Source organism: Aegilops tauschii, chromosome 7 (genome assembly GCF_002575655.3).
Source record: "Aegilops tauschii subsp. strangulata cultivar AL8/78 chromosome 7, Aet v6.0, whole genome shotgun sequence".
Lineage (NCBI taxonomy): Eukaryota > Viridiplantae > Streptophyta > Magnoliopsida > Poales > Poaceae > Aegilops > Aegilops tauschii.
The window spans coordinates 62,597,808-62,611,644 of record NC_053041.3 but is presented as its reverse complement, the minus strand read 5'-3'; the positions used below and the strand labels follow the sequence as shown (position 1 = coordinate 62,611,644).

The window sequence follows — 13,837 nt, the reverse complement described above, 5'->3', positions numbered from 1 at the left end:
GATGGGAAATTTTTGTCTCAGTACCGTTTTTGCAAGTCAGCTAGTCCAGTCAGCATGGTGACAATGAAAACCACTAAAATTGACTCTAAAACCACCTTGGGGACCAATTGATCCGGTTTTGCACATTTGAAGGGGTGATTAATCCGGTATGAGAGTTGTGGCCTGCACCACAATTATCCTGCGAAGCAGGCCTGTTGGGCTGCTACTTCTGAGTTCCCGTGGGCTGAGGCTAAGGCCGAAAAATTACACTTCCCATAGAACAGGCCGGGTGATCCATCTCCTGGTCGCCTTGCCTCAGAAAAAAAGAAAAACCTCCTGGATCTCAAAAAAAAAAAGAAAAATCTCCTGGTCGCCGGTTCGTCGCCGCCGCCGGCTCTTCCTCACACTCTTGCGGACCCTCGCGCCCACGCTACGTCGGCGACCAGTCCCTGCTAGCCCGCCACCCGAGCCCGCTTCGCCTCCCCTCGTCGCCAGTCCAGCTCCGCCGGCGATGGCGACCGAGCAGCCGTCGGAGAAGAAGAAGCCGCCGCCGGAGAAGAAGGTCCCGCTCCCCAAGGTGGTCACGCTCAACAAGGCGCTCAAGCTGGTGAGCTCCGCCGTTCCACCGCCCCTCGGTTCCTCCTCCTGCTTACCCTTCCCTCCCTGTTCATGTTTTCCTCCTAGCTATAAGGGGTTAGATTCAGTCCTCTGTGCTTAGGTTAGGTGCATGTAGAACTGCACTGCTGTTGTTCTGAATCTAATTTGGGTAATTACCATGTCTTCCAATTAACCGATGCCGCGGCCATGGAAATTGGTGCAGCATAGACTTTTTTTTGTTGTATTTGTTGAGTGTTTGATACTTTGATGTAATTGTGTCATACTTATCCATTTCATATGTCGTTCTCAGGCCCAGACATGGGTGGACGAAATGAGTGCGCTGGAGCAGGATGAACTGAACGATAAGGACTTCGAGGGTCGGCCATCAGGGTATAATTCGTCTATCCTTCTTTTTAGCATTCATTCCTGGATAATTTATGTTAATAGGCTGAAGAACTTGTTGTAGGCTTGGTCTTGGTGCTAAAGTGGCGCCGAATGCGAAGCGCGCAGCTCCCACTGATCCAGTGGAGAGGAGGTTGCTTGGAAAGGTGAATGCGCAGAAGAGGAAGTCTGCGGAGGAGGATAAAATAAATACCCAGGAGGTGAATGAGGCGAGCGATGATGATAGCGGTGAGCCTCAAGGTAGAACCAGTGCTTGTAGCAAGAAGAGGCAATTGCCTTCCGTTACTTCAATGCCATTAGGGAAGAAGGCCAAGTGACAGTTTTCTGTATGCATGAAATACATGGCTTGATGTTCTAGTCACAATTTTGCAAACACATAGGCTGATTCTATTAGCATGTACTACTTACACCGTACAGATTTGACGGCCTTTTCTGTTATATCACCGTCATGGCATGGCAAAACCTCGTGTTTCTGCAACCGCATATAAGCAAAGCGTGCTTGCTTGATGGCAATTCAGCAAACCAAGAGTTTGTTGATGGCAAATAAGCAACTTCATCTATTTTTTAACGTTTATTGGTACTCCTTCTGAAGTTCACTAGAGACAGATTTGCTATAGAGTTGTCCTTCGAAAGTTCACTAGAGCTGGATTCGCCATTTGATTCCCTGAAATTTCTACTCCACCTATTCCAACTTCCTGTCGGACTTGCAACTTTATATCTCTCAGAATTTTATTTTTCGTTGACTAAATTGGTTTAGATGTTATCATTGTTTAATCAAGGAAAAAACAGATGTTACCTTATTGTATAGGGAAAAAATGAATCCTTATTTCTGAAGAATATATGTTTGAAGGTGCATCCAATACATCAAGTTACACTTTTGTTGTTATGACTATTTTAAGGAACAACGTTGTTAATGTTTTAACGGAATTGTATGCAATATACTCCCTCTGTAAACTAATATAAGAGCGTTTAGATCACTATTTTAGTATTCTAAATGCTCTTATATTAGTTTACGGAGGGAGTATGTGATATGTTGCAACTCATTCTTCTAGTATGATGAAAATTAAAGAAAAAAAATTGGTTTACTGTTTGTCCTGTCTTATTTCCTAAATGGTGAACCCATGTGGAAATGAAGGATCATCCTCCTCCTCTCTTGTTCTTGCATTGGTGCTATCCATTAATCGCCTCAGGAGAACACACCAGTAATTCGATCATGAGCTACCAGCAGCAGGGTATGTACTCCACTCCGGATTTCGTTTGGATCGGTTGCTCGCTGTGACTTCGTAGAAATAACCCAGATAGCAGCTAGCTGATGCAAATTAAGCCGGATTGTGGGTGTGGTTCTTGATTTCAAAGCCTAATTTATTGTCTCTGTTCCGGTTGGATGGGCTCTTCAAATTAGACACCTCCCTTATATGAGTGTCAGGCTACAGGTGAATGGATAAGCCAAGGCTGCTGCATTGCACAAAACTAACCCATGTAAGTATCAAACCTCTCAAATACATATCTTTTGTAAGTGTTCCCTTGAATATTTTATTTCTTGTCCATTTCGTCAGGTGTCCCAAATCCTTGTTTCTCTATACTGTTTCATTGATGAATTATATTTTTCCTGAAATATCACAATCAAAAGAGCTAGAAGTTGAATGACTTGTCCAGATTGCAATATCCAGACACACTAGATCAATGGACTAGTGACCAGACGAGTTGAACTTATTGCAAAAATATTAGGTGCATGCCTACATAGAACAAATAGGGAACAGGGAGGGGATATGTGTAGTATAGGGAAATTGTGAGAACTTAATCAAATCCTTATTTTAAGTACAGCTTCTGTCCCTGATGACAATCTACCATTCTGATCGGTATTAAAGGTATTATCAGAGGAGTTAACTCAAGGACTTAAAACTTACGATTTTTCAAATTAATAAAGATGGGCCTGTTTATCACATTAAATTTTGTGTTCTAGTTACTTTGAAGGAATATCATATCAATTCTCAAACGACGCAATGCTCAATTGTCATATATCAGTATGCGCAGCCGAAGCATCTCATGGACCTCAAGAGGACCATTTTAGTAAAGCTTAAGTCAAACTTATTTCTCTTGGATTACCTCTTGGTTGAGTTCTTCAATGGAAGCATTTCCAGCTTCCACCTCCAACCCACATGCCTCTCTCCATCTTTCAGCTTCCTGTTCTACTTCTTTTATCCCAACCTTTCACGTTCAAAAAGAGATTTCAGATTCTTCTCAATTACAGGACTAGCAAACAAAAGGAACTGCATAAAAATAAATAATGTATGCCTTCATTAAGCTTGATATCATACTCCCCATCCTGCTTTTCTCCATCCTTTGCTTCTCCGTGCACCCTTGAGAGGCTGACCTCCACCTCTCCTTGGCCAGATCATGAAGGCTACGAGCCTCCAATTCCAGGAACCCCAGTCCATCCTTCGGATCAAGGTTCAGTCGCTCAGAAATCCTTTCTTCTTTCTCCACAGAAGCTCTGTGCAGGATGTCATCTAAGATCTCATGCGCCGAGTGGAGCGAGTCTGACAATCTTCTGCGTGCCAACCTTGGTATGATGATCCATGGTTGGTAAGATTCTTACTTAGTGACTGATTTTGGTAATGTGCCAGCACCCTGACATAGCCTTTGGAGACGCGGATGTGCTTTCACACAGCTACACTCAGCTGGCGTACATAACTACATATTGCTTCATCTTTTGCTTGCTTAGTTCTTCTTAACATAATGATACAAGAGACAATTGTTCATGTGTTTACAACTGCATTTCTTTGGTAGGGAGACCGAGGTATGAACTGCCAACAGAGCAAACCAATTCTCCCAGGCGACGGTTCCTTGCCCTATCTTGTGGTAAGCATATGTCATACAGATCATGGTGTATCACACAAATGTGTCAGCTAGTAGCTTCTTCTCAAGATCCATGCGATCCTCACGAAAGTAAATGGACAAAAATGTTACAACTTTGTCAATGCAACAATAGAACACACTTCTCAGCCAGTATGCACACACAACTCTCTAAAAAAGTGGAATCCATCCCTCAAGGGTGACGACGAAAATGAATGGATCGAAAGAAAAGTCGCTCACCCTACCTCGAACATCTACCACCATACAACAACCCAAAATCTGGCCAATCAACCCGACACACACGGAGAGTCATGGTAATGGAACAGGTGTTCCCCACTGCCGGAACTCCACCAAATCTCTGTTCACGATCGACCTGTTGTGAAGCCAGAAGGTTTCTGCAGACTGGTGGAACCGCCTCACCTTCCTCTGCAGCTCCCACATGATGGCAGTCATCGCGGAGCAGGGCTCCGTGTCCAGGGCGTACACCCACATGCATCTCACCTCACGTCCACGGGCGATCATCTCCTCGATCCTTTCCTCTGCGTGAAAATTCCAAGGCTTTGATGCTCGCCCCAACAGGACTAGATGATGGTATAATTGCAGAGGAGAGAAGAAAAATGTGGGGGCATACCTGGTATCGACTCAAGGTACTGGAAAAGTTCAGGACCGATCTTGGACGATGGCCACTTTATCGATATCTCGGTGTAGTCAATCACATTCTGGAAAGGGAGCTCAACCTCATCTGATAAAAGAACTGGCACACATTCCTGTCATCAAAATTGAAAATTGTGGACAGCTGAGTCAGTTACTAGCTAGGTGTAGGTATGCACTCAATATTTTTTTTGGGGGGAAGGGAGAGCTCACCACAAAGAAAGATTCATAAAAGCGAAGTGTCCACGAAGACTCCCCACGAGGAGCTAGGCAAAACTTTGCATTCCTCAGGTGTTTGAAGTAATCAACCCTACCCAATTTGTCAGGCCCAGACAACTTCAGTTCTGGAGACTCCAGCTGCTCATAAAACATAAGCACATCCAGTCTGGATAGAGTATGTATAAGCCTCGTCAAACAGAAAGGAAACTAACCTAATAAATTTGAAAGCACGATTAACCTTGTATATTATATATATAAGTAAATACTCTGGCTAGCACCCTAGAATACCAACTTGTATGTCTTGCAATGTGAATTTCTGACAATAGAACATGGTGGAATAGCAATAAGAATGCAAATCAAGGTTCTAATCTTCTATGTACCAATTCATTCAGAATCATGTAGTTGCGAACATTGCCATAATAACTTCTGTTAACGGACCCACAGAAGCCATACTGATTAATATCATGTTAAACTATATTTGGATATCAAAAGAAAGACAAACCTTGTCAGGATATTGCTTTGCCAGTTCCACCAATTTAAGACGGCCTACTTTTCCCTGGGCACGACCAAGAAAGTTTGCCAAATACTTCCTTTTCGTCAACGGAATTGGTTGGACAGCACGAGCATCAGGTTTCACCATAGAATCATCCACATTCCCCGGGATAATAATGTCTTTCCATGTATTAAATGCGCTTATACCTCGCTTGTCAGTACGGTCACCCTAAAACGAGAATGCAAGTCGCTATGTAAAATGTCAGAAGTAGACTGCAAGTTGAGTTATATCGAAGATAATACTGCAGCAGTAAAAACCAAGTCAATTGCCTACACAAACACTGCAAACATGCTGCAGGCATCTCATGATATACATTAAACTAGATCAGCAGATGCAACTGCCAGTTTTTATGTTGGGATTTGGGAAAACATTGATATGATTATATTCAAGCAGATAGATCTAGATACGCTAGGTGTACATCAGATGACATAGCAAGAACAAATACAACATGTACCCTATATATATACAAACCCAAACTGAACTCTTGTCCCACTGTTAAATTAGGAAGCCTTCTTCTAATACAGTATCATATAAACATAAAACAGCAAAGACAGTCCTGGAAGCAATTCCTAATACTTTGATAAGTTAAACTAGACACGATTATCAGAAATGAGAAAGGGAAAATATGAAGAGCAGCACGAGTGGCTATCTACCTCTGGAGTGAGGATGATGGATCGATTCAGAAAAGTTGCCCACGAGCGAAACAGGTGAGCTCCAGCACCACTGCACACTCCACAAAAGAACAATGTTCTTACATGATGTAGAAAGGAACGTTTCTTCAACCAAAAGACAATGCTAACTATCTGTCTGATTTGATTTTGGGTGCTCAAACAGTAGTAGCAAGCGGTACCTTGGGAAGACAAAAATGTGGTCACGCCCACCCGATCTGCGGAAATATGACATCTGACTCAGAACCTGCAGGGAACGAAAAACGGTCCGGTTAAGAAGAGAACTTGCGGTCAGTAAACTTAAACACACCTGAGTAAAGTGATCAACAAGTTCTACTGGGGGCTGGTTTATATACCTTGACATATGTCTGATTGATTTCCTTGTCTGTGAGAGCTCCGGTCATGCGAACACATTTGACGTAGCTGGGAACAAAGAAGAGATGCGCTTCGTCCTTGTCCAGTGTCCTATACCTTGACCTCAGGAGAAGCTGGTGGATCTTCACCTATCACCGTACCAGGAAAAAGGAAAACTGAATGTCAATAATCAGTTAAAATTGGTTTACACACTGTAGCAGTGAGACATTCATGGCAACTGAGGTCTGAGGCCAGGTTTGCAGCTAGGAGTGACAATGGAGGAGGTCCTCCGTTGTGTAGTAAGCAGCAGCAATTAGGGAGTATATATCATGTGCGGCACAGGTATTGGGAGGAGATCCGTGTGGTGTGGAGTGTCCGTACCTGCGTTCCCCACTGGCCCTTGAGGCAGGTGGCGGCGGAGACGGCGCCGTCGCGGCCGCGGAGCAGCGCGCGCAGGCCGTCGACCTCGTCCTCGGCGTAGACGTAGACGCGGAGGTGGTCGGCCGCGGCGGAGAGCCGGGGGCCGGGGGTGGGGAAGGGCGGGGCAGGGGGAGGGGCGGAGAGGAGGCGGGTGAGGAGGAAGGTGACGGCGACCAGGAGGAGGGCGCCCGCCTGGTGGGCCGGCGTGCACTGGGGGCGGTTGTGCGGGCCCCGCATCGCCGGCGGCCGGACTCGCCCGCGGCGAAGCAGATGCAGTGGAGTCGGTGTGTTTTTTTATTCCTTCGAAGAACGCACTGAGCGCCGATTTGCCGTCACCCGGACCGGGCCCGGCCACCTCGGTTCTCCTCCGAAGGCCCTGGACGGCCCACGGCCGTCGAGCATCCGAGTCACGCGCCACGCTGTGCTCCTCCGTCGAACCACGTCACGCGTCCGAGGTGCCTCCCTCCCATTGGCCGGCGCCGCCACGCCCCGTCACGCATCCCGTGCCCTCCGATCACGCGCCCCACGCGCGAACCGACGGCCCGGATCTCGCCCGCCACCGCTTCAAGTCTGCAGCCACTGACCGAGCTGCAGGGGAAGAAGTGGAGGCAATTTCCATCGGAGATGGCGAGAGGAAGCGCTGCCCCGGTGGTGGTCGCCGTGGCCCTGGCGGCCGTGCTCCTCCTCCTGGTCGCGCCCGCGGCGGAGGCGGCGGGGCAGAAGAAGCCGGCGACGGCGGCGAGGCGGGAGGACGTGCCGTACATCCGGTGCCAGGTCTGCGAGCGGATCGCGCGGGAGATCTCCGCGCAGGTCGCCGCCAAGCAGCAGGCGCTCCCGCCCTCCAAGAAGGTACTGTGCTTCTTCTTATGCTGGCGTCTGGTTTGGCGGGCGAATTCTGATGAGTCGAGAGTTGTGTGTGTGCGGGGGCGTAGGTGCCGGAGATCGAGATCATCGACATCGCGGAGAATGTGTGCAACCTGAAGAAGCAGGAGGCGGACTGGATGCTCCGGATCGACATCGTCGAGAAAGGCGACAGGCTCGAGGTAAATTGTCTGGAACTGAGGCGGATTCGTGCGTTTTTAATTCTGCTGACAGGAAATTGCTCTGGATGAGCTATGAACTGCTTGCTGCTGGTTTGTCTCCAGGCTTGGAGTCTCCAAAAGATTTAAATCTGCTTCACTGCCACCATGTGCAATGCTAAATGCTATGCAAACAGTTCAAAAAAAATTTGTTAAGCAAATAATGCGACTCAGATCGTATACTTTGTTTCCCCGTGTGACCATATTTGGAACGCAACCAAGCAGTAATCAAACATATTGACAATCTAAACGGCAGTATGAATTGGATGGTTTCATTTAGGAAGTTACTTATTCTTTAACTCGGCGAAGAAGTTGACTCTTCTGGTTCATAATTTATAGCTACATGTAGCTAGTTTTGTTTCCTCCTAGAAATACTATTGGAAATTCTATTTCAAATGGAAGTCATCTTCAGTAGGTATAACTGGCCACAGCTTTTGTGATACTTGCACAAACCTAGCATCTCAATCACATTCTAATACACCAAATTATTTTACAGCTTGTGGACCAAGATGAGGAAGGGCACTGTAATTCCGAGTGCAAGACCATTGAGCGTGCATGCCAGGAGGTGAAGATCAATTCATATATAGTTTATTATGCATTTATACAATTGTACTGTCTATAACTTATTAACATGCTATGATCTTGGTTTCTTTAGAGGTGATAATCTTTAATGAATTCAACATCACTGTTGAGTAAATGATATGTTGATGGTACTCATCTAAAATTAATCATTGTTTATCTATGCCAATTGTTCAAATTAGTTGAGTTTTTCTTTCCACAATATTTAATAGTTACGTAGCGGCAAGGCAGCACCATTATTTCTGTTGAACCATGTCAACTTGTGCTCAACTGAAAAAAACTCTTTTTAGGTGATGGGTTATGCTGATACCGATGTTGCTGAGTTTGTCTACACAAATAAGCCTTCAGTTGATCAGCTGATAAAGTTTGTCTGCAAAGATATTACCAAAGCATGTGCTGCCGATCCACCACCAGTTCCCAAAGTAAGCATTCCCAGTCTTGTTTCTGCCCTCTTAGTTTGGTTATTATCAATGAACATTAAGCAAGTAGGCAGGTTTTAGCACATTAGTGCGAAGTAAATGTAAAATTTGACTCTTCTTCCCTACCACCGAGTACATGTTGTAGCGGTGATCAATCAGGGAATTTGCAAGATGGGTTTATTTTGGTTAGTTGCATCGAGGAAATAGGGGCAAATTATGATGTAGGTCAAATATGGACATGGATGCTATACTAGTCTTAGTCGAGCTTTATCTGTTATCTTTCCAGGCCTTTAGTTCACCATAGCTTTACTAGGCAGGTTTACTTCCATGTTGGCTAACTTAACCCAGAGATGGTTAAAATATGGTATTAACTATTAAGATCAGAGCACAAGACCACACAGAAATGCATCTATTGATATGTGTGCTGGACTGCTGTGTAGTAAATTCAGTTTTGTGTGTGTGTGTGTGTGTGTGTGTGTGTGTGTGAATTTATTACATGTTGATGCGCATTGATACAAATTCCATATAAGATAGACTAAAACAAACATTTCCTATAAGTGAAAGGAGTTTAATAGAACCTTCAGCCATGTAAGCAGATACCTCATAAAACCAGGGCATGATTTAGGACCTGATTATAATGCATGTCTGAATGCTCTGCTTGTAACTGTTAAGTGTCTGCTGCAAATAAGTATCTGGATGAGAGGATCTGGGAACAGATATTTTCATGCATTTCTGACATACAGCAATCTTAAAAATTGCAGGACCGAATCCCCGGAGAACCCTTTGCTGCAAAGCCATCAAAAGATGCCGAAATGGAGAAAATAATGAGGTCAATGGAGGTAGGTTATTTTGGCTGTGATATGTGTAACTATATACAAGAATATACGAAGATAGAAATGTTACATTACACTATTGTTGATGGCAGGGCATGCCGGGAGCCCCAAACATGAAGATGTACTCCAGAGACGATCTGATGAAGAACAACTTTGGCGTTGACGGTGATGAGGATGATGAAGATGACGATGAAGAGGAGGATAACTTACCCAAGAACTTGGTATGTTACCATAGGTTACCCAAATACTCCTATGTCACTAGGGCTGGCTCCTCACAGTTCTCTGTAACTTCTCAGCCAAATATGTTTATTTGAACTGCTGAGGGTTAAATCATACTTTCTCTGCTCCTTCCAGGGAAACATTCTAAAAAACAAGGGTCCGCAAAAGAAAGACCTGAAGCAACAGGTCGTGAAACAGATCAAGGATACCGGCAAGAAACTGAAAGGGCATGTGAGCAAGGTGTCTAAGGTGGTAAAGAATTGGTGGAAAGGGAAGAAGAAGCCTGTGAAATCCAGCAAAAGCGAGCTATGAAGAACACGGCAGCATCCTCAAATCGCTTCGGCGCATCAACCTTCTGTCCAGAACTTGGGTAGAGAAGTGCTACATAAACGTGCACGATGATTTTAAGGAACTTTTAGTGTACACTAGTAGAAAGAAGTGGACTCCACTCTGGAGCTCGATGGGAGGTAGTTTTACAAGGTTGCTCAGGCTCCAGTTGATTTTTCGTGTATGTGGTACTCTGTAAATGAGCGGACATACTCTGTAAACTACTAGTGGCCATACTATTTTAACGTGCACAAGTTTTTTTAGACACATTTAACGTGCACAAGTGTTGTGAAGCAAAGCGAGAGGCAGAGCAATGTGGGCCGCGTCCGGACAACTGTGAGGGCAGCTGACGTTACACGTCCCAACCCCACCTGTGAAATGCTATTTCTCGCATTACGCGAGACCGTACGAAGTTTCGCCGCGAGCTTAAACAGTATCGGGCCGGCTCACTCGCGCACACTTTAAAGGAAAAATAGTGAAAAAGGAGAGCTGTGGCTCACTCGTGCACACTTTAAAAGAAAATAGTTCTCGCACACTTCAAAGGTTTATGTAGTAGTGTAAAATATGTTTGAAATGAAAAAGTATTAAATGGAAAACATAAAATTAAAAAAAAAATATACCATAAACCCCTAAACCTTTTAGTCCCTTGGTGTAACCAACCGGGACTAAAGGGCTTTCAGCCCCGGCGCGGACTCGTGCCACGTGGTGGGCCTTTGGTACCGTGCCATGACGAATCAGGACTGGGGGGGGGGGACCCTTTAGTCCCGGTTGGTAAACCGGGACTAAAGGTCCTTACGAATCGGGACTAATGCCCAATTCTGCATTAGTGATCATAAGGTGTAATTTCATATTTTATATATTTGGTATGGTAGATATAAATAGTTTTTTTATAAACTTGATCAAATTTTACAAAGTTTGATTTTTCAGAAAATCTATATGCACTATGTTATGAAAAAAAGGGAGTACCTATGTTAATCCCACTATGACCAGCCCTATGGACCACAGGTCGCCAGGGTGCGGGTATACCTGGGCATATCTCAGGCCGGGTTGGGCCAAAAAAGCCTGGTGCTGAAAACCCAGGCCTAAACCCGGCCCGGCGCAACCATCGGGCCTACTAAATCAGGCCCGAGCCCGGCTTGAGCCCAAAAAAGTCCGACACGGCCCGGCCCAACCACGACTAAAATGTTGTTTTCCGCAAGCCGAAGCCCGGTCCGATCTGCCCGTCGAGTTCAATTTCCAGGCCCGAGCCCAGCCCGATGGCACGCTGGGGCTCAGCCCGGCCCGGGCTGCCTATGGCCAGGTATAGGTACGGGTCGTCGAGGCAAATCAGCAGACTGTCGGCGTGGAGGTTACTCTCATCCGTGAAGCCCAAGGAGGAATACTCCAGCAGTAATCCCTCTGTGGACAAATACCATGCAACGCGTCCTTGGCTGACCCACTTACCCCATCTACTTTGCCACCACTCATCACATCTAGCAACCGCGTTTTTCAAAGTCCGCATGCGCGGTTTCAAAAAAAGGTCTGCATGCGACAAACAACGGGTGATGAATACGGGTTTGTAGCCTAGGAAGAGAAGAGCTCACGAGCTTTCCTTAATTTCAAGCTAATCATTAGCAAAGTTATCGAGAGCTTATATAAGCTAGCCAAAATCGGCTCCATTCTTCCTCCAGTAGGTAAGTCGCCCTTCTTTGAGCTTTTCATTCATCGAGTCGAGAACTCACAAGCAACCTCGAGACTCGAGATCCATCATTGAGGTGGTGGTGAGCGCGATCGTCAAGGTGGTGGAGGAGATAGTGAAGGCGGTGGAGACGAACCGGCAGAACAGTGAGAGCTGCCTTGACCTCGCCGGCCGCGCGCGCGCCGTCGGCCACATCCTCCTCCTCGACTCCTCCACGACGAGCATGACCAGCAGCGGCAGCGGTACACGCCCTCGCTGGAGAGGCTGAAGGCCGCGCTCGACGACGCGCTCAAGCTCGTCAAGTCCCATGAGTCGAGAGGCTTTGGTGGCGGGGTCAAGAAGCTGATGACCAGTAGCTCGACGGCCGCCAAATTCCAAAGTATCGAGACGAGGATCACCGCCTGCGTCGTCGACTTCGGCCTGGCGGAACAGTTCGCCTCTCGCCGTCGTGCCCGCCACGCCAAGAATGGGACCGTCTCGGCACCCGCCCTTGCTCCGGAGCGTCACCACCAGAGCTCGCAGTTTGCGCCGTCGCCCTCGCAGCACCAGCAGAGCTTCCTGTCCACGCTGGGGTCGTCACAGCAGCACGAGAGCTCGCGGCCCACGACGTCACCGTCGCAGCCACGCCGGAGCCCACGACTGGCGCAGCAGAACCAGAGCTTCCAGTCCGAGGAGTGGTCGACCCAGCAGCAACGGAGCTCGCACACGACGCCCCCGTCACAGCAGCACCAGAACATGCGGCAACACCAGCAGCAGCGGAGGCTCCAGTTGGGGGAGTCGTCGTCGCAACAGCAACAGAACTCACAGTCCGCGGTGCGATCGCGGCAGCAGCGTCGTAGCAGGCGGCAACACCCGGACTCTCAGCCCGCAACTCCGCACCACCACCGTCGCAGGTCCGCACTAACACCTAATCAAGCGCGCGAGCTTGCATCAGCAATTAGCTCGCAGCCCGCACTACCACCCCGCGGGGCAGCAGCACCATAACTCTCAGCCGGCGACGCGGCTGCCTCAGCTCAGCGGCACCAGAGCTTTGCAGAGCTCGCAGTCCGTGCTACCACCGTCGCAGCAGGACTAGAAGCTGGAACGTTGATAAGCGATCCGGCTTGTGGCGAGGCGAGGAAAGCAGGCATGTATCGAAGGTACAGTTAGTACAGTACCGTACAGTAGTATAGCCGTCCAATGGGCCCATGGTGTCCTGTCCTGGAACTGATTCCCCATAGAACGTGTATTGGACTGTGTAACTAATAAGCCTATGATGTTTCTTTGTTTTCATTTCGAGGGAAATGTGCACATAATGATGATTACTATGTAGCATTTGATCCATACCATGGGACTGTGTAGACTGACTCGCGTAGTGCCTGTACAGCACCAAGCACTTTAGGGTGAGGCTGTACACTTCTGTCGACTAACTTTTCCGAATTGGCTCAGTCGAATTTTCGAACGTCCGATCGACATCCAACGGCTCCCGGCCTTTCTTCTACCTCCATCTCTTCCCCTTCTCCTCTAGACCACCGCCCGGGCCGCCGGCCGAACCGCCTGCATGCGACCACCACCTGCGGCCGGCGGCGCTCCCGCGCTCGCCGCCCCGCCCTTGCCGCCCCGCCCTCCCCAAAACCACCTCCCACCGCCGGTCTAGCCGCCGCCCCCGACCATCCCTCTAGGCCCGCCCGCTTTTAGGTTTTTTCTCCGGCGAAGTGCACCACCGCCCCCCACACAATCGCCGTCCACCACCGCCCCCACCCTGAACCCTAAGATAGATACTGGGGTAGCCCTCCGGCGAGCCCCTTCCTTCTCCTTCCTTACCTCCGGTCACTCCGGCCAACTCTCGAAAACCGATTGACCCCATTTCAGAATCAGTCGATTGACATTTAGCTAAACTGAGCACTTTAATCACGAATTCGTGATACAATTGGAGGAAACTGGGACTGGTAAGAGCAAGGGAAGAGAAGGAGATCGGCTACCTTCACCTTTCTTTTTTATGTAAAGAACAGGCTACCTTTACCA

At 47.6% G+C, this 13,837-nt stretch overlaps 3 protein-coding genes across 3 annotated transcripts; 2 read left to right on the top strand and 1 right to left on the bottom strand.

Moving 5' to 3' along the window:
- The first annotated feature begins 251 nt into the window (after nt 1-251).
- Nucleotides 252-1,550, top strand: LOC109785727 (uncharacterized). Its single transcript, XM_020344321.3, has 3 exons — nt 252-586; nt 887-966; nt 1,043-1,550. The coding sequence occupies exons 1-3, from the start codon at nt 491-493 to the stop codon at nt 1,293-1,295; spliced, it is 429 nt and encodes a 142-aa protein (XP_020199910.3). The 5' UTR covers nt 252-490; the 3' UTR covers nt 1,296-1,550.
- Nucleotides 1,551-3,868: 2,318 nt separating this feature from the next.
- Nucleotides 3,869-6,936, bottom strand: LOC109785731 (probable glucuronosyltransferase Os03g0107900). The gene is made up of 8 exons (XM_020344325.4): nt 6,661-6,936; nt 6,282-6,428; nt 6,108-6,172; nt 5,911-5,980; nt 5,207-5,425; nt 4,699-4,842; nt 4,466-4,601; nt 3,869-4,373 (listed from the first exon to the last, which is right to left on the bottom strand). The coding sequence occupies exons 1-8, from the start codon at nt 6,934-6,936 to the stop codon at nt 4,144-4,146; spliced, it is 1,287 nt and encodes a 428-aa protein (XP_020199914.1). The 3' UTR covers nt 3,869-4,143.
- Nucleotides 6,937-7,213: 277 nt separating this feature from the next.
- On the top strand, nt 7,214-10,422 carry LOC109785732 (uncharacterized). The gene is made up of 7 exons (XM_020344327.4): nt 7,214-7,548; nt 7,632-7,742; nt 8,275-8,343; nt 8,648-8,779; nt 9,538-9,615; nt 9,702-9,830; nt 9,964-10,422. The coding sequence occupies exons 1-7, from the start codon at nt 7,324-7,326 to the stop codon at nt 10,138-10,140; spliced, it is 921 nt and encodes a 306-aa protein (XP_020199916.1). The 5' UTR covers nt 7,214-7,323; the 3' UTR covers nt 10,141-10,422.
- The last annotated feature ends 3,415 nt before the right edge of the window (nt 10,423-13,837 follow it).